Source organism: Panthera uncia (assembly GCF_023721935.1).
Source record: "Panthera uncia isolate 11264 chromosome C1 unlocalized genomic scaffold, Puncia_PCG_1.0 HiC_scaffold_4, whole genome shotgun sequence".
In the NCBI taxonomy this organism is placed as follows: Eukaryota; Metazoa; Chordata; class Mammalia; order Carnivora; family Felidae; genus Panthera; species Panthera uncia.
Genome location: NW_026057585.1, coordinates 32,654,740 through 32,673,583, shown reverse-complemented (window position 1 = coordinate 32,673,583; position 18,844 = coordinate 32,654,740). Strand labels below are relative to the sequence as shown.

Sequence of the window (18,844 nt, the reverse complement as noted above, 5' to 3'; positions counted from 1 at the left end):
TTAGTATTTCACCTTATCTCAACTACACCAACTAATGGAAGAGAGATTCTACAAAACAATACCTTTTTTGTTTCAAGTTGTGCTTCTTCCTGACAGCATCCTCTACAGTCAGGATCCAGCTGAAGCAGGTTAAACTGTCCAAGAAGATCACAAGAGCTGCAGAGTAAGTTGCTGGAGAAGCCCAACTCTCTGCAAGCCTCCGATGAAAACTCTGCCCCAAGTGCACACACCTGAAAATAAAAAAAAATGAGAAATAAAACATTATTCCATATTTGTATCACACAACTTCCCAGAAAGGAAAAACTAGGGTTATCCAAATCTAACACACTGGAGATGAATTTCCGAAATGCCTCATTTATCAACTTTTTTTTTTTTTTTTTTTTTAATTTATTTTTGGGACAGAGAGAGACAGAGCATGAATGGGGGAGGGGCAGAGAGAGAGGGAGACACAGAATCGGAAACAGGCTCCAGGCTCCGAGCCATCAGCCCAGAGCCTGACGCGGGGCTCGAACTCACGGACCGCGAGATCGTGACCTGGCTGAAGTCGGACGCTTAACCGACTGCGCCACCCAGGCGCCCCGAAATGCCTCATTTAGAGACAAATTGTTAAATATTTTTGAACTCTATAACCTTAGATGAGTTTTTGGCTCTTCCTACTTCCCTCACAATTTTTTTCTTAAAAATTTGCTATTTTTCAGCTTAGCTGAAATATGAATTAATATGCTTTCTTTATGATGTGTATATTACATACAATACCTTTACTAAACACTCACGTTTTTTTTGAAAAGGAATTTCCTTAGAAGATAAACCAATGCCCCTGTTGATATGGGTCTATGGAGTAATCAATACTAACTTCTAGACTTCTCTTCCTTCACATCTAGCAGGGGAAAGGTGAAGAGGATGGAGAAGAGCAGGAGCACATCAGAAATAAAACTATGGGGGCACCTGGGTGGCTCAGTCGGTTAAGTGTCCGATTCTTAATTTCAGCTCAGGTCAAGATCTCATGGTTTAGTGAGCTCTAGCCTCACGCTGGGCTCTGTGCTGACAGTGTGGAACCTGCTTGTGATTTTGTCTCTCTCTCTCTCTCTAAAAAATAAACATTAAAAAAAAAAAAAAGAAATGAACTTTGGGGATTAGGTACCAGCTCCATCACTTAAAAGATGTTGTGACCCTGAGCAAGATAACCTCCCTCAGCTTTAATTTCCTCACTGATAAAGCAAGGACAATAATGCTTACATAAAAGAGATTGCAGTAGAGATGAATGAAATGAGTTATGTAACCCATCAAAACAACCGGCAAAAGTGGGTTTATCTGTTCTCATCCCTTATCCATTGTCTCATGCATGTCTCAGTGAATATGGTATATCTTCACCTAAGGTCAGTCTCTCTACCTGTGCTTTGGAGTCTATCTTCTGCCATCTCCACAGGGATTTTAATTTAGTCGGTAACTCAATTCTTCAGTGTATTCAAACCTTATGGTTCTAACCACTTTCCCCCACCTTCTGTCATTTCTGAATTGTTACTATAGTCCAGCTTCTGATCCTACCACTTGACTAAACTTGCCAAAAATCATTAAATGCAAAGACATTCAAAACTGTTCTGGCTCTAGCTGTTCCTTCCATGGGCTTGTGTTCCTTCTTCCTTTTCTATGCATGCATCTCTTAAGCACTTCTGTTTCCCATTCTATTTTTGGCTTTTTCTTTGCTTTACATATATTCTATAGATGACCGTATCTTTCCCAAGGCTTCAAATACCCACTTATTGAAAACTCTTGAGTCTTTTTGAGTGTCAAACTTCCAAAGCTAACAGCCTACCCAACTTCATTATGTTCCACAGGCATTGCAAATCAAAAAAAAACTCCAACAGTGAAACTTACCTTTTCTGCTTAAATCTATTCCTCCCAATGTATCCAATTATTTTAGTAAAATGGCACCATTTTCCCTGACCACCTAGTTGCTGAGGTCAGTCATTCTACATTCGACATTCTTCACCATTCTTACAAGCAATTAACAAGTTTTGACAATTCTGTTTCTTAAAGAGCTCTCAAATCATTTCTTGTCTCAGCGGCTTTAATGGTCACCACCAGTCCTACCTTTCTTTACTTCTCCAATCCCATTCTACTTTTCAGCTATAACAAATTCCTGGAAGAATAAAAGTCCCACTCATACATTTGCTCAAACTTTTCTTACATCTAAGGCTCCTTTTTCAACTTATTTCAAGAACCTGATTAGTATCAGTCTTCCAGGAAGCCTTCTCTGGGGGGTGGGGGGGTAGGGGGGGTGGAGTATGAGATCCTATCTTTAGCCATAGTACTTTTCAGAGGAAGAAATCTGTGCATAGGTCTAAGATGGTGCCACTCATGACACTGTACTATGTGAATCTAGAGTTGTCTGATTCCCTAGTACTGTGAACTCTTTTGAGGGCAAGCATTAAGTTACCTGTTTTAATAGCACTTGTGCTAGTTCTCATGTGTACTGAACAAATGAATTGGTCAAAACTACAGCCTCAAGTCTAGAGGAATTTCAGATTGTTTGACTGCAACTGGTTCATCTTCTAGACCAAGGGTGTGCAAACTTTCTGTAAAGGGCCAGATTAGTAATTGTGTTAGGTTTTGGTGGCTAAATGGTTTTGTTGCAACTACTCAACTCAGCCATGGCGACACAAAGGCAGTCACAGAAAATAACAAATGAGTGGGTGTCTGTGTTCCAATATAACTTTACATAAACAGGGCTAGCTGGATTTGGGCCACCAGCTGTATGTGGTCTGTCAACCTTCTAAGCTAACCAGGTAGATCAAAATCCAAGGGCATCTGCCAATATAAAAACTAAGTAGTGCTGGCATACTCTCCCAAAATGCTGATCATCTCACTGGTCTTGTGTTAGTCAATGCCCTAATTTGATACTTTATACATCTTTTACCTTATCTCAGTAATAATGTGGGATGTGTATAATATTCAAATAGATCAAGTATCCCAGTCTTATGGGAGGCACCTAAGATATATGCTACTCTACTATGAATAAAGTATTTCTTCATTAGTAAAGTGATATGCTTGATCTACTTCACAGGTTAATTTGTATTTTTCAAAGATGGCCACACGAACATATATGCATCATCCCACACGATGTTCTTACAGTGTGACTGGCAGTCCTCTACCGCAGAGTAGGAGTCTATTTTCCCTCCCCATGAATCTGGGCAGGGGCTTGTGACGGATTTGACCCGAGTGCAAAAGAAGTGACACTATGTAATTTGAGGGTAGGTCATAAAAAAGGAAACAGCATGGCTGTTGGTCCCACATTCTGTGCCTCTGTCTCTCTTGGAACATTCAACTTCGGAACTTAGCCACCATACTGTAAGGTAACCTAAATTAGAGGGATAACATGGAGATTCCCATGTAGATAGCAACTGAAGCCCCAAACTGACAACCATCATCAACCAATAGACATAGGAGAAAAGAATCTTCATTATTTCAGACCCCAGTCTTTCAGCTGAGACACCATGGAACATACAACTCATCCTGTTGTGCCCTGTCTGAACTGCTCACCCACAGAATCTAAAAGCAAAACAATTTTTTTTATTCCACTATATTTTATGGTGACTTGTTTTGTAGCCATGGTAATTAAAATAGGCAATAAAAGTGAAATCACTTTGAAACTATGAACTGCTTAACAAATGTCAAGAAATTGTTATTGCCAAAGCAGGTTTAACAAAACAAAAATCTCGAATGATCATGCAGTTGTGTTATTTGGTTTTATTCTGGCATTTATTGAGCACCTACTGACAGGTGGCATAATATGCTAAACAGGTGTTCTGGAGTCTGATGACATCTTGATTCAAATGTCAGCACAGAGCAACCTTACTTCTGAATTTCTGAATAGGAATAATTACTATTTATCTCACAAAATTCTGAGGATTAAAGGAGAAAAAGTACTGGCAGCATCTAGTTTCCTAGCCAAGGCACAGTAGGTACTTAATAAATGTTAGCATTATTCCCACTTTCCAGTGCTCTTAAAAACCTTAAAAAACACAACACACTACTTATGTTTTAATCATTAGACACAGGACAGAGGACAAGTGTAGTGAAGTTACATTCATGAATGAACTACTTTCTAGCTCTTCTTTCATTAGTTTTGCAGACTCAATGCTTTGAATCTAAGGAGATCGGAACATATTTAGTACTTCACTAATAAATATCAAATGCTAAATAATATAGGAGTTCAAAATTATAAATGTATGATGATCCTTTTGTTAGCAAAAACTGTACAACATTTAAATGGCCACATTAAGGCCACACATTAAATTTTAAAATAATTGGCCACACTTGTAAGAAAGACACAGATTCTAAGGACAGGGTGGGACAACCCTGTTTGGGATAACCATTTAAGTTTAACTTTCCCCAATTCAAAGTAGGATTGACAAGCTAAGAGACTCCATTCTTTCCTTCATGCATTACTCATGATTTTTCTGGTATCACTATTTCTTTGTAGGTGAGGGTTGTTGTCAGGGAAACTGAATCAACCATATTGTAACATTACCTATTCAGGCAGAAGTCTGGTATATACAACTTACTATACATACATATGAATAGTTGTCTCTTAACTTACCCTTAGTCTCAGAAAACTCATAAGTTTCTCATATAATTGTGAACGGATTTCAAATCTGAGACTAAACCAAAGGGATGGGATTATAGATCAACCCTATGAAAATAAATACCAGAAACATGGCCATTATAGCAAGCTCTTACAAAGCACCAGATATTCTGCTAAGCATTTTATATCATTACTCCATTCAATCTCAACCACTCTCTTAAGTAGTTATTATCCCCATTTTACAGAGAAATAGAGGCTTAGGATAGTTAAGGTAATCTAAGATAATACAGCACACAGGAGGTGGCAATATCAAGATTGTAATCCTGATTGGCCCTCAAAACCCTTACTATGAGCTATCATATTTCAAAAAAATCCATGATGCACCATTATTGTATGTACCACAAAGAATAATAACAAAAATGCTGGCAATTATAATCCTGTCCCCCAGATTGATGGAGGTGTTAACCTGTGAAGAAAAGGGGAATGAAGTGTTATGTTTCAGAATTAAAGATACACAGTATTGTTCTGTACTGCTTTGGGTATATAGTGCCTTTCAAAATATTGAAGAAATATTATGAATGAGCTAAATGAAGACTTGAATACCACTTAGTTCTGGGTGCCCCAGAGAACAGCTCCCGTAGGCCATACTAAACTATTACTTTTCTAATGCTTAAGCATATTCAGAATGTATTTTCAGATTAAATCACTTTATATCCTCCCAGATGTTACCTCACTGGAATGCTGATAACTATGCATTACTATTAACTTTAAATTAGAGATCTACAATGGCACAGTGATGAAAACTTGTCTAGTCTAAGGACTCAGAGGTTTAAATAAACAAAGAAGGAGCTAAATCCTCTAACCAACCCAGCAGCTCAACCTCAAGGTGCCAAGGAATTCTTTCCTCACTCTCTTTTCATTCATCTGTCAGGTTCCAAAGATTTGGCTTATTGTTACCACCGCCAACTACTTATTCTAGTTGGCCTCCCCCCACCCCGGCTTTAGACTAACTGGGAAATGCAGTTTTCTAACTTCTTAGTATTTTACCAACAACCCTCCATGCTTCCCTTTTCATTCTCAAGGAATTTATTGACTTATTTTGTTAAAAATACTACTCATTACTGAAGAGACAGAAATACACCTTAGGGAAGTTAACAATATTTCAACAAGGGTGAATTCCTCAGAACTCTCTATTTTTGGAGTCATTCTTCATTTGTGGGAATGGGTGGGGTTCATCACCAATCTACACAAACTACAGATATCCTCAGGATTCTGATATCAAGGAACAAACACAAGTGAACTAGGAAGCCATCCACACGTCAGAAGGATTTTAATGATCAGAAAGATTTTAATGAATACATACGAGGAACAATATAAAAAAACAGCCCCCCCAAAAGTCTCTGTATTCCCTCTGGGTACGATCTAATTGGCACAGGAGCTGTGGGAGTGCACAGAGTTATGGTGCTGTTAAGACTGTGCATCTGCGTAACAGAGTATAAGATATGATAATAAAATATGCGAGGGAGAGAGTACACCTGGCTTTGCAAATCTGGAAATGGTATGTAAATTAAGCTCTGCATTTTATCTAAGTACTCTACTTTAGGCCTGGTGAGGAAGAGCATGGTATGGGAGATATGCTAAAACAAATGACCCCAATTCTCCAGCTCTACCTTTTGGCTCTCGCAGTAGAGGTAAGATTTGGGAATTAAACCTGGCTAAACAAATACGTATCAGGTGAAACAGGCCTTGTTAAGGAATGTTCAAAATAGACTCCATCTTAAAAGCAACAGGGAATCACTGAATTTTAATAATGACAGTTCTAAGTTTTAAAAAGATGACTTTGAATGCATCATGAAGATTGAACTAAAAAGGGGGAAAATGAAATAGGGAACCTTGTTTAAGGAAGCTGTTGTGGGAATTCCAGGCAAGCAAAAATGGTGGCCTGAATTTAGGTACTGCCTATGGAAATAGAATTAAGTGGACTGGCTTGGAAATTTTTAAGGGTTTAATGACTAATGAATGAAAGAGAAGAATTTTAAAATGACTACTTGCTGGGTTGGGCAATTGGGAAGCTGGCAAAGTCAACCATTTAGGTTCTGATAATTATAAGAGTGAGCCAGGAGGCTGTTATTGCTAAGGAGAGAGATATTGGTGGCCTGAATGAGGGATTGACAATAAGTGCATGGATTTGAGAGAGATTTAGGAAGTAAAATGAACAAGACTTGGCAACTGCCTGATGTGAGGGATGTAAAGAAAGGAAAGAATCAAATATCCAACTTTCTGACTTAAATTCTGTGGTCACTGTGGTAGATTATTTAATGGCCATAAATTCCTCCTATCCTGATATGTATATTTCCATATACATATGAGGAGTATGTCACTCCTCCCATTTAGAAGTAGAGTCTGTTTCTCCATCCCTGAAATCTAGACTCGCCCTATGATTTGTTTTGACAAATACTGTGGGGTAGAAGTGATATATGTAATTTCAAAATATATGTAAATCCTCCTGGGCTTCAGGAGGCATTGCAGCTTTTGCTCTTTAGGAGTGCTGCCCGGAGACTGCTATGAAAAGAAGCTGGGCTGGCCTATTGGAGGCCAAGAGGTCACATGGAGGAGAACCAAGTTATCCTGGCTAACAGCACCAACTAAGAATGAAGCCATCTTGGACCCTGCAGTTCAGCTAGCTACTAGCTAGCTAAACAGAGCTGCATATATGAGCACAGGAAATCAACAGTTGAGGAACTGCTCAGCAGACCCACAGAATTATGAGAAATCCTTGTTATTTTAAGCCATTAAGTTTTGGGGTGGTTACACAGCAGTTGATAATTAAAGTGAAATGAGGGGAAGTCAACGTGAAATGTTATTCCTTATCTTTGCATGGTGGTGGACTCAAATTACCCAAGATAGGCAAAAAAACAAACAAACAAAACAAAAAACCACCCCCCCCCCAACACAAAAACCAACCTCCAGTAGAAAGTTCAGAGAGGGGTCTTTCAGTAATTTCTAAGGCACCAAATGCCTGAATAACAGAGTACCGTAATATTAATCAGAGAAGTAAAAAATCCACCTTTTAGGTATGGTTGCAAAAACAGGCAGGATCTTCAAACCTTTTTTTTCTAATTTGACTTTTTATTGTATTTTTTGAGAGACAGAGCAGGAGCAAGGGTAGAGAGAGAGGGAGACATAGAATCCAAAGCAGGCTCCAGGCTGTCAGTACAGAGCCCGAAGGGTTTGAACGCAAGGACTCAAGATCATGACCAGAGCTGAAGTTGGACACTGAGCTACCTAGGTGCCCCAGGATCTTCAAACTCTTTGAGGAAAGTAAAGCAGGGGTGTTTATAGAAGCCTTCGGTATAGGTCCTAACTCCCTCAAACCTTGGATAAACCAATCAAACCAGGTCTCCTTGGAGAAAAATTTTCAGCAGGTTCAGAAAAATAAATACCTGAAGAATTACGTTGATTAATGAAGCATGTAAAGGCTCCCACAGTGCCTAGAAAAAAAAGTTATTCATTCACATAGCAAAACATGGACTGCAAGATTCTTGGGAGGAATTAATCAATATTAAGTTGTACCTAACCCAACAGAAAAATAAGACAAAATTAGCCCTATCCAGTTCAAAGATTGAGAACGCATCTGTTGTGTTAATGGAGAAAAACTAAATAAAAAAGTTAACACTGCCCGATGTTAAACGAGATGAAGGCTATCAATTTTAGAAAATCAATTAAAAAAATTGTGCTTTACCACGGAGTAGTTCCTTTAATTGAAACGTCAAAAACCACAAATGGCACTAAAACGCACCCAACAGCACGTGAATAACGTATCAGAGATAAAAAGGTTTGTCTAACAGTGAATTAGACACCACTAACCATTCAGGGGAAAAAGTAAACAGAAAATGTACCCTGAACCAAAGACTTGGGGCTTTCTTCTAAGATTTAGGGAGCCTTGTCACAAGGAACGGTAGATAGTCCCTTGTATTTCGTCCATTTAAAAACAATCTTCATTCCTTTCCAAGGTCTATTGCCTCCCCAATACCCCCCCCCCCCCCGCCTCACTGTGTGGTTTACAGACTGTTATTAGCTGGAGCTCTGCAAAAGAAGATAAATACTACTCAAGATATTCTGAAGTCAGGAGAAAGAACCGCTAGAAACCCGGGCGGGAAAGGAAAAACATCAAATCAGGAATGAAGCCACGTAGCACTCCGGCCACAGCGGTGGCTAAGGAAACCCAGACCTCCCACCCTCTCCAAGTGTGGCTCCCATTCAGTACTGAATGTTTCGTCTTCCTCAGAGCAATATCCCCCACTCGCGCCTAGGATGCCGCGGAGATGATCTTCACTCACCGCTTGAAGTACAGCCGCCAAGAGCAACCGCAGCCCAAACGCCGGCCCCAGCCATCCACCAGGCCCAGCCGCCATCGCTACCATCTTCCGTAGGTCTCCAACTGCACAGAGGACCCCGCAGCTAGGGGCGTCCACTCCAGAGCCTGATCCAAAACAGGCTACTAATGGCCGTTGCCATCAAATCTCTTACTCTGCAGAGACGCGTATTACCTAAGGGTATATGGAAGCTTAAAGATGGTCGAATACCTTTATATTTCATATAAATATAAAGTCGCCGGGTCCTTTCGATAACCCCTATCAGGCATTCTCCTAAGCTCCCAAACTTATGAAGCTCCGCGTTCCTTCCTTTTATTCACGACATTTCGTCAAGCAGCCAAGAAGCTCCGCCTTTGGCAGTCTAGGCCTGCCTCCTTCTCCAAGTTTACCCAATCGAATGTCACTTTGGTTGACACCTGCGGCAAAGGAAACCAACCGTAACACGAACCAAGAGCAAAGCTCCGGGGTTCTTCGGTCCAATAGGCACAACGGAACGGGAGCAGAGGGTGGAGCCTCTGGTTGCCGAGCAGCGTACGTGGATGCGTGCGCGTGGTGGCTGAGGGGGATGGGCAGGGGGCGGAGCCGAGGGCGGCGCAGCCGCAGCCGCAGCGCTGGCGGAGGAGCGCGCGGCCGCGAGCAAAGGAGGGAGGGAAGGAAGGAAGAGAAGGAGGCGGGCAGGCAGGCAAGCGCGGGGGTCGGGGACTGAGGCAGTAGAGAGAGGCGAGAGCCCGGCAGCCGCTTCGCGCTGTGTTTGCTGCGCGGGCTTTTGGAGGGGGCGACCGTTGAGTCGGTCCAGGAGAAGCGGGCACCGGCGGCGTTGGTGCTGGCGCCTGGGGGCGGGGGACTGGAGAGGCAAGAAGGGGGGTCGCTGCGGTGGTTCTCTAGCTGTCGCGTTCTCCTTGCCTTTCTCCCGGCTCGGTGGGCTTCCCCCGGGGTCTCACTCGCCTCCGGGGCCCCGCTCCCCGCCCCCCGCGGTATGTCTTGATCCCGAGCAGCGGGTTTCATGGGGCTCCTTAGGATTATGATGCCGCCCAAGTTGCAGCTGCTGGCGGTGGTGGCCTTCGCAGTGGCGATGCTCTTCTTGGAGAACCAAATCCAGAAACTGGAGGAGTCCCGATCGAAGCTAGGTAAGGAGCAGAGCCACTCGGGGCTGAGTGGTGTAGAAGGGGTCGGGCCAGGGAGGCATGGCAACCCGAGCAAGTGGGCTTTCGTCTAACCTGCGGTCTGGCTCGGGGGCAGGAAGCTGAAAGAGCTTGCAAAGAGAGCTGGGACTGGGGGCATCGAGAACACAAGCTCCAAGAAAGGTGTGAATTAAGCTTGAGTGGCGTGCTGTGCTCGCGAGGTCACGGGGCAGAGGTTGCTAGGGTGGGCTTTCCCGTGCCTAAGGGTTACCCAAAGTAAGCATTCCAAGGGGGAGACCGCTAAAGAAGACCGAACTCAGTAGGGAGCGGGAACTGCTGGAGGAGGCAGAAACGCTCAGCCTTGCGTGTTTTCTTGAGTCTGCCGAAAGCCCTGGCAGTGCCAGTCCAGGGGTGTGCTAATTGAGACGTTGGCACCTGGAGACAGATCTTTTGGGGATGGGGCGGTTCACGAAGGGATAGATGCTCAGAAATGGAGGGAGATACTGGGAATGATGGTGAGTAAAAGAAATACACTGTAGTGAGTTGCACTCTTGTGCTGGGGGCAGCAGGGGACCACACAACTGACGGGGGAAATAGGCTGCCAGGTAGGACAGGAAAGCAAATAAAAAGCTTTTCAATGAGGTACTGAAAGGAGGCATACAGGCATTTAAACTTTTTTCTTTTTTTAGTGGAGCTGAATTTTGTTAATATTTTGGGCTTAATAGGAATGTTGATGTACGTGGTTCCCGGCAATGTTGATGTAATGAATTTAGAAGAGGAGGGAACGCTAAAGGGGAATTATAGTGAGATTGAAGTTTGTGGAAGGAAAAGTAAGATTGTACAACAAATTAACCATATCCTTAAGTATCTTAAGGAGTTAACAGTGATTACTTTAATGAGAGAAGAGGTCTCAAGTACAAAATGTTGGAGTATGAAGTTGTGAAAGACCAGAAAAATGCACAGATAATAGGTACTTTCAGATTAGTAAAGAACTTTGGCATTTGGTAGGAATTTTGGATGGATGTTAAAAGAATGTCTGCGATACATTTTGATTAAAAAATGTACACGGCATTTAAAAATCAGCTCAAGAGGCTATAATTTGAATATGGAAAAGAAATGTAGTGTTTTTATGGGTACACTTTCACCTGTTGTTTTAAATACTTTTTGAGAAGCAAGCAATAAAATAGCAGCAGCAAAATCATTTAGACTGAGTAACAGCTAGATGCTGCTGTGGGTGATTATTAATATTAAGGAAAATGTATTAGCAATAATTGTTACAAGTATAGCTTCCTATTTGCAGTTTTGGCAGACTTTGCAGAAAGCCTTGGAAACATTTTGAAGAGCAGTCTATCAAAGAGCATCAGATAAATCTAATTGAAGTGCAACTAAAGTTGAAGGAGGAGCTAAGGATAATTCCAGTCCTGAACTCTAGGGTAAAACTATACAGTTTTGAAGAGAGATCACATTTATTTACCATGATTTTATTAATATGTATCTTGTATGATGGAAAAATTGTTCACCTTACATATTGAAGGTTGGCCAGTACAGTTTTCCTTTTTGTTTGGATACACTTCGCAGCATTCAGGGTCATATTCTGGCCTCTTTAATGACCCAGCTTTACAGAAAAAAAAATGACTCTAGGAGAAATTTGAAAGTTATATTAAAATTTAGATTTGTACTTATTCTTTGTTATATTGCTAGATTTCTTAGGCACATTACGCTGGTAAGGATAACCTCACTTTTTTATGTTCCTTTTTTGCCTCAGATTTTCTTCATAATACTTGAAAGTGAGTTCCATAGACACAACCTAAATTATTTTAAAAAGAGGATTATCTTAACATGTAGAAAGCCACGGGTAGAAAACAATGTGGTTTTTTTTCATTATATTTTGTAAGAAACCTTTAAATTCCATCAGAGGGAGTAAATATGGATCAAACCAAGTACTCAAAAATAAGCTAACAAGAGGAGCTCAGATACAAAACACTTGAAGGAACTAATAATAATGCTCTGGAGCTGCAAAAACATGGCAAATAAAATGTATAACTTTATATCACTAGTTTTTATTTTTTAAAAAGAAAAGTCTTATAAAAAGCAGTACTAAAACGGATGTTACCAGTTAGTAATCTTAGGGAAGGAATGCAGAGAAGGCATAGTTGATAATCAGACTCTGTACTAGGCACTTCCATACGGGATATTCTTATGTAATTTTCCAAAACACTATAGAAGACTATTTTTACAGATGTGGGAATAGGCTCAAAGGTTATATAGCTTGACCACAGAGCTAGTAGTGGCAGAGTCAGGATTGGAACCCAGGTTAAGTGTGATTCCACACCAAGTGCTTCTTTAATTAGACCAGCCTGCTTAGGGCTTTGTACTGACGCTACACTAAGATTTAGCAGTTTGAGTAGAATTTTTAAATGGTAATATCAATGTTTAATTGCGTTTATTGCTGAGAATGAATATAATTCTGAGAAAATCTAATTTCTGACACAAAGAAATTGGTTTACTGTAATGTCTGCTCCTTGTTTATATCCATATAATGAACATAATTATATTACCCAATGAAACGACTGCAATAGTTTATTTCTGTTTTAGAAAAAAAAAAAAGCCTGTGGTTGTTTTCTGTAAGTGTAAAGCTTTCTGTTAGCTTATGCAAAAGTTATAAAATTTACACAGGCAAATCTATCAACTTAAGCCACTAAGTTTCTTCTGTTTCTTGAAGACTTTCCCCAACCAAGATTATGTACATTCTCTAGATTTTGTTATAGTATTTTATAATTTTTATTTCTTACATTTAGTTCTTTAAAGCATTCATATATTTGTAGAGATTTATTGTAATTTCTCTCAATGAACAGCCACTTATGGCAAATATTAATAAATACTTCATTTCCCACTGTATGTTAGTTTTTTTTCACATAGTTCCTTTTTCATACATTAAATTTTTTTATGTTTTAGAATTGATTTTGAACTCCATGTTTTTTACTAATTTAGAGATTCTTTAAATCTCAAAGGACCTGTATATATACTTCAAGGTACCCATAAATTCCCTGAAATTATATGCACAGCTTTTATTAGATTTGTGAAGGCATATGCGATCCCCTTAATAGTGGGAATCACTGACTTGGAGTAGATGGTTTGTATTTAAGTGTGTTTTTTATTTCTTTGTTTTTAATATTAACATGCAGCTTGTGAGTTACATTTAGGATATGAACACATTAGTTAGGAGAAAAGGTCTTTGGGATGTTATGTTGAAGAACATAGTATTTAAGTCATTTTATTAAAATGTATACTTAATTTTTCTAATGTAACATGACATGGAATCAATGAAAACTGTTACTTAGCCTAGTATTTACTTAGCTGTTAGAGCTGCAATTTGTTGCTTTTACAAAGCGGTTTTTTCTAAATCTTCAGAGACACGTGTAGCTAATGCTGACTGATGGAACTGCAATGAAACCTTTGTTACATAAATATTAGAATTATATGCTTGATAATTTTATTGTCTATAGGGTCTAAGCATTTAAAATAATGTTTGTTGTTTGACTACTTCTAACACCACTATGTGAATTTACAAATACATTAGGATATAATCTTTTAAATGAGGACAGTAACTCAGAATGGATTGTGTAATCCTCTTCACTGGATGAAAATTATGTTACTCTCTATGTTCTTAAAATCCCCCTAAACTTATGAACTAATTCCGGGACTAAAGTTGATACTGTTCTTTGGAATTTGGTAGTATTTAAAGTGCCTGAAACCGTTCTGCGGTGTCTGTAAAATGTTCCCAAGAATGATAGATTTCTCTACTTTTGCAAGTAGAAATTGTTTGCAAAACTCATGGTAGCTACTGTTTAGAGGACTTTGGATTAATTGGAATGCAGTTATTGTAGAATTGCTAATTAGTGCCTCACTTATGAGTCCTGGATAGGATATCTAGTGCCATAGAGTAGTCACTAGAAATAGTTGGTCTCAATTAAGGTAACCCCAGGATGTCTGCCTACTACTCCGTTAAGACTTCTAATAGCTTTTTGGTACCTAGTGGAGTTGGAATAAAAATGAATATTCAAACACTGCTTCCCGAAAGACCACTTTTGAGCCATGGTCTTACACATATCTGGACTTTACAATCATGGTTCACTATAGCCTAATTATTTACAGTTTTCTACCCACCCACTAGTAACTGTGTTTATGTACTTTGCCTTTCTGCCTGTTAACTATGGATTAACTGCCTGTTAGGTCACTTGTGCACCTGATCCTGTTCCTTAACCTACAAGGCATGGTTCCAGAAGTTTTCCTTTGTTCTCCTATAATCATCATGTCTTCTCTTTCTGCTTGAATATTCTTAAGCAGAAATAGCCTATGAGCATGCTATTATTTCTCCCATCCAAAAACCAAAACAATACTTTCTCTTGACTCGCCTTTTCTCAGCCAACCTCTGTTCCATATTTTGGCTTCCCTTTGCAGTATAACTAAAAACTTGTCTTACTCCAATTGCCAAACTCACCAGTAATTTCTCTAAATCCTATGCTCAGTTTTTGGTCTTCATTTTATTTGACCTATCAGAATTTGACACAATTGATCACTTCCTCTTTTTTTGATAGATTTTCTTTACTTGGTTTTCAAGATACCATAATCTTGGTTTTCTTCCTACCTCATTGGTCACTTCTCTGAATCCCGTGTTGGATTCTCCTTTTCTCCTCAACCTCTTAGCATAAGAATAACCTTCTCTATTTACTCTTCTCTATTTACTCTCCCTTAGTTGGTGATTTATATGCTGACAATTTCCAAATATATAATTCTTTTTTTTTTTTGAAGGCACATTTTTTAAATAAATTTTTAAATTTACATCCCAGTTAGCATAGAGTGCAATAATGATTTCAGGAGTAGATTCCAGTGATTCATCCCTACATATAACACCTAGTGCTCATCCCAACAAGTGTCTACCTTAATGCCCCTTACCCAATCAAATATATATTTCTAATTCAGGCTTATTTCCTAGTAATTTGGCTGCCCACTTGAATTTGTCTTTGAGTAATTAGTAGACATCTCAAGCTCAGTGTTTTCAAAATGGATCTTCTGATGTCTTTGTCCACTGCCTCATCCTAAATCTATTTTATCTTTTACCTTCCCTATCTCAGTCAGTTGATGGCAGCTGTATCCTTTCATTTGCCAGGGTTTTACTTGCCTTTTCTTTTTCTCACACACTGCATCTAATCTGTCAGAAAAATCTTGTTAACTTTATCTTCAAATATTTCTAGAATATAACTACTACTCAGCACTCGCACTGTTATCACCTTAGTTCAAGATACGTACCATCATCTCTTCCCTGGATTACTGCCATGTCTTAACTAGAATGCTTCCACGCTTGCCTTTCTACAGACTATTCTTAATATAACAGCTAGAGTGATCCTTTTAAAATGTAAATCAAATCATGTCACTCCTCTTTAGAAACTTCCTGATTTAGAGTGATGCTAACTCCTTTTAAAACAAAGCCCACAATTTTTTTTGACTAAACACAGTAAATGACTGTTTTTCCCATTCATATATTAAATGATCATTTTGGTGGATGGTTTTCCTTTACGTGGGTGATTGATTCAGGGTCTCAGGTACCTCCTGCCTTATAATTCTACCATCCAGTCTTTGGAAGTTTTCTGCTGTCATCCCTGGGTAGGGGCAAGAAAGGAGTGAGGAGCCCCCCTTTCTGAACTTTTTTGGCCTCTTGTATCCTCAGTTTATTGATGAAGACAATTCTTTATCCATATGCAAGGGGGGAGGTTGGGAAATGGGGTTTTTAGCTGGCAGTTACTTATCAGTTCCAACTGTGTATTATAGAAGAGGGCAGCATACATTTGAATTTTTTGAATTTCTTTGCATAAATCCTAAAATTTATTTATTTTGTTTTATGCCTCAACATATAAACTGTCTCAGTAAGTGTTCTATGTGAACGTGAAAAATGTATATTCTGTTGCTGTGGGGGTGGAACATGCAGTAAATGTCAGGTCAAGTTGGTTGGTAAAGTTGTTCTATATCCTTGATTTTCCTTCTGCATACTTGTTCCATTAATTATGGAAAGAGGGGTTTTGAAGTCTCTGATAATAATTGTGAATTTGTCTATTTTCCCCTGAAGCTCTGTTACTTTCCGCTTCATGTATTTTGAGGTACTATGATTGGTACATAAACGTGTAGGAATGTCATGTCTTCTTGACTAATTAACCTCCTTTTCATTATGAGATGGCCCTTTTTATTCTTGGTAATATTCTTTGCTCTGAAACCTAGTTGGTCTGATTAGCCACTTCAGTTTTCTGTTGATTAGTGTAAGCATTGTAGATCTTTTCCCACTCTTGATATCAACTGGTTTGTATCTTTTTATTTAAAATGAATTTCTTGTAGGCGGTACATAGTTGGGGCTTTCATCCAATTTCATAATCCCCATTGTAAATAGTGGTGTTTAGAGCATTTACAGCTAATGTAATTATTGATATGATTTGGTTTACATTGCTGCATTACTATTTGTTTCTTATTTGTTGCATCTGTTCCATTTCCCTTTTTTGCTGCCTTCCTTAGGATTAACTGAGTATTTTGTTTATTCCATTTTATCTCATTTGTTGACTTACTACCAGTGCACTTTCTTGTGATTTTATTTTATTATTTTTTTTTGTGGTTGCTGTAGGGTTAATGGTATATATTATACTATGTTGTGTGTAAGAACCTTAATCATTATACTTCCATTTCCTCTCTCCTGGATTTTTGCTATTGTTATTATATATTTTACTTTTACATGTAAGTTCTATTATACATTATTTTATTTTAAACAGTTATCTTTTAAAGAGATTAAATGTTCCTGCTTTATATTTGGTCATTCATTCTCCATTCCCAGTGCTCTTCACTCCTTTGTGTAGATGCAGGTTTCATTTGGTACTATTTTGCTTAATCCTGAAGATTTTTTAAAAATTAGTTATACTGAAAGTCTGCTGGTGATGAAATCTTTTCACTTTTGTATGTCTGAAAAAGTCCCTAGTTGCCTTAGATATTTTTGATGGGTATAGAAATTCTAGGTTGACACATATTTTTGTTCTTTCAGTACCTTACAGATGTTCCATTGTCTTTTGGCTTATGTTGTTTCTTATGAGGCTGCCATCATTATTCTTTCTGTCCAGCTGTACATAGTGTCCTTTTTTTTCTTTTGACTGCTTTTAAGATTTTCACTAGGTTTTAAGTAACTAAAATGAGCCTTGCTGTAATTTTCTTCATGTTTTAGTATGTGTTGTATGTATGTATGTATGCATGTATGTATTTATTTATACTTCCAGAATTCTTTTTTTATTAATAATTTATTTATATTTTAATTTGCATCCAAGTTAGCATATAGTACAACAATGATTTCAGGAGTAGATTACTTAATCCCCCTACCTATTTAGTCCATCCTCCTCCCACAACCTCTCCAGCAACCCTCTGTTTTCTATATTTAAGAGTCTCTTATGTTTTGTCCCCTTCCTTGTTTTTATATTATTTTTGCTTCTCTTCCCTTCTGTTCATCTGTTTAGTATCTTAAAGTCCTTATATGAGTGAAGTCATATATTTGTCTTTCTCTGAGTAATTTTGCTTAGCATAATACCCTCTAGTTCCATCCATGTAGTTGCAGATGGCAAGATTTCATTCTTTTTGATTGCCCAGTAATAGTATGTGTGTTATTTTTGTTAATATTGTTACGGTATATATAACAGTATTTTGCTTAACAGTAACTTTTAAAAAAATAGAAATTTAAAAAAATCTGGCTGCACTGTATAAACATCATAACTAAAATCCTACTGCAAAAAATGAATTCTTCTTTAGTCTTAAGAGAGTTGTAAACTCTACCCTATTTTTGTTCTTCAGAAAACAGCCTCGTGATTCATTAGAGCTATCTGTGGTTCTTTCAATTTCTTCTTCTTTTTTTTAATGTTTGTTTATTTCTGATGTGGGGCTCGATCCAACAAATTGTGGGATCATTACTTGAACTGAAACCAAGAGCTAGACGCCTAACCCACTGAGTCACCCAGGTACTCCTCTTTCAGTTTCTAAGGTGTGATGGAAAAGGACAATATCTTAAGTAGTCAGTGATGAGAAATACAATATTTTGAATATAGGGAAGAATGTTCGAGCTTTGAGTAAAATGAGTTATTGAATTAAAATAAATAAAATCCTCTTTCAACCATGCATTTGACTTAGTTGTTTTAGTTTTGTTCATGTCATACTGAAACTAGTTCAGCAGTTGGTTTTGACATGAAGATTCTTTTTTTTTTAACTTATTTTATTTTTGAGAAAGAGAGATAGAACAAGCAGGGAAGGGGCAGAGACAGAGGGGTACAGAGGATCTGAAGCAGGTTCTGTGCCGACAGCAGAGAGCTCAATGTGGGGCTCGAACTCGAGAACTGTGAGATCACAACCTGAGCTGAAGTTGGGTGCTTAACCAACTGAGCCACCCAGGCACCCCAATGACATGAAGATTCTTGATCAAATATAACTGAGAAGTTTGTGATTATTTTGTATTTAAATTATTTTGTATTAAATCTACTTCTGATTGTCAGGATTTTTAATTTCACCATAGTATTGTTTTTTAACAAAACACACCCATCTCTAATAAAGTGTTGCATATTCCCTGTGTGCTATACAGCTTTGACAGAAGGCCAGCATAGCTCAATTGTTTCCTCCATAGAAGAGCTTATTAGAAAACCTGGCTTGACATGATCTTAAGGTATAGATTAACGGACAGCTTCTTCATTTTA

At 38.6% G+C, this 18,844-nt stretch overlaps 2 protein-coding genes across 5 annotated transcripts in view; one reads left to right on the top strand and one right to left on the bottom strand.

The window, feature by feature from the left end:
• Nucleotides 1-9,164, bottom strand: part of SELENOF (selenoprotein F) — a 58,160-nt gene extending 48,996 nt beyond the window's left edge. The window contains exons 1-2 of one of the 2 annotated variants that reach the window (XM_049616856.1): nt 8,926-9,164; nt 63-230 (exon numbers count right to left, since the gene is read on the bottom strand). In XM_049616856.1, the coding sequence (XP_049472813.1) occupies nt 63-230; nt 8,926-9,009 (252 nt within the window). In that variant the 5' untranslated portion in view covers nt 9,010-9,164. The remainder of the gene's footprint in view (nt 1-62; nt 231-8,925) is intronic. The other variant, XM_049616855.1, reaches the window with a different exon arrangement.
• Nucleotides 9,165-9,597: 433 nt separating this feature from the next.
• Nucleotides 9,598-18,844, top strand: part of HS2ST1 (heparan sulfate 2-O-sulfotransferase 1) — a 183,507-nt gene continuing 174,260 nt past the window's right edge. For all 3 annotated transcript variants that reach the window (XR_007454743.1, XM_049616854.1, XM_049616852.1), the window contains exon 1: nt 9,598-10,088. Coding sequence is in view for 2 of the 3 variants with exons in the window: in XM_049616854.1 (XP_049472811.1) it covers nt 9,965-10,088 (124 nt within the window). In the remaining variant the exon portion in view is untranslated. The remainder of the gene's footprint in view (nt 10,089-18,844) is intronic.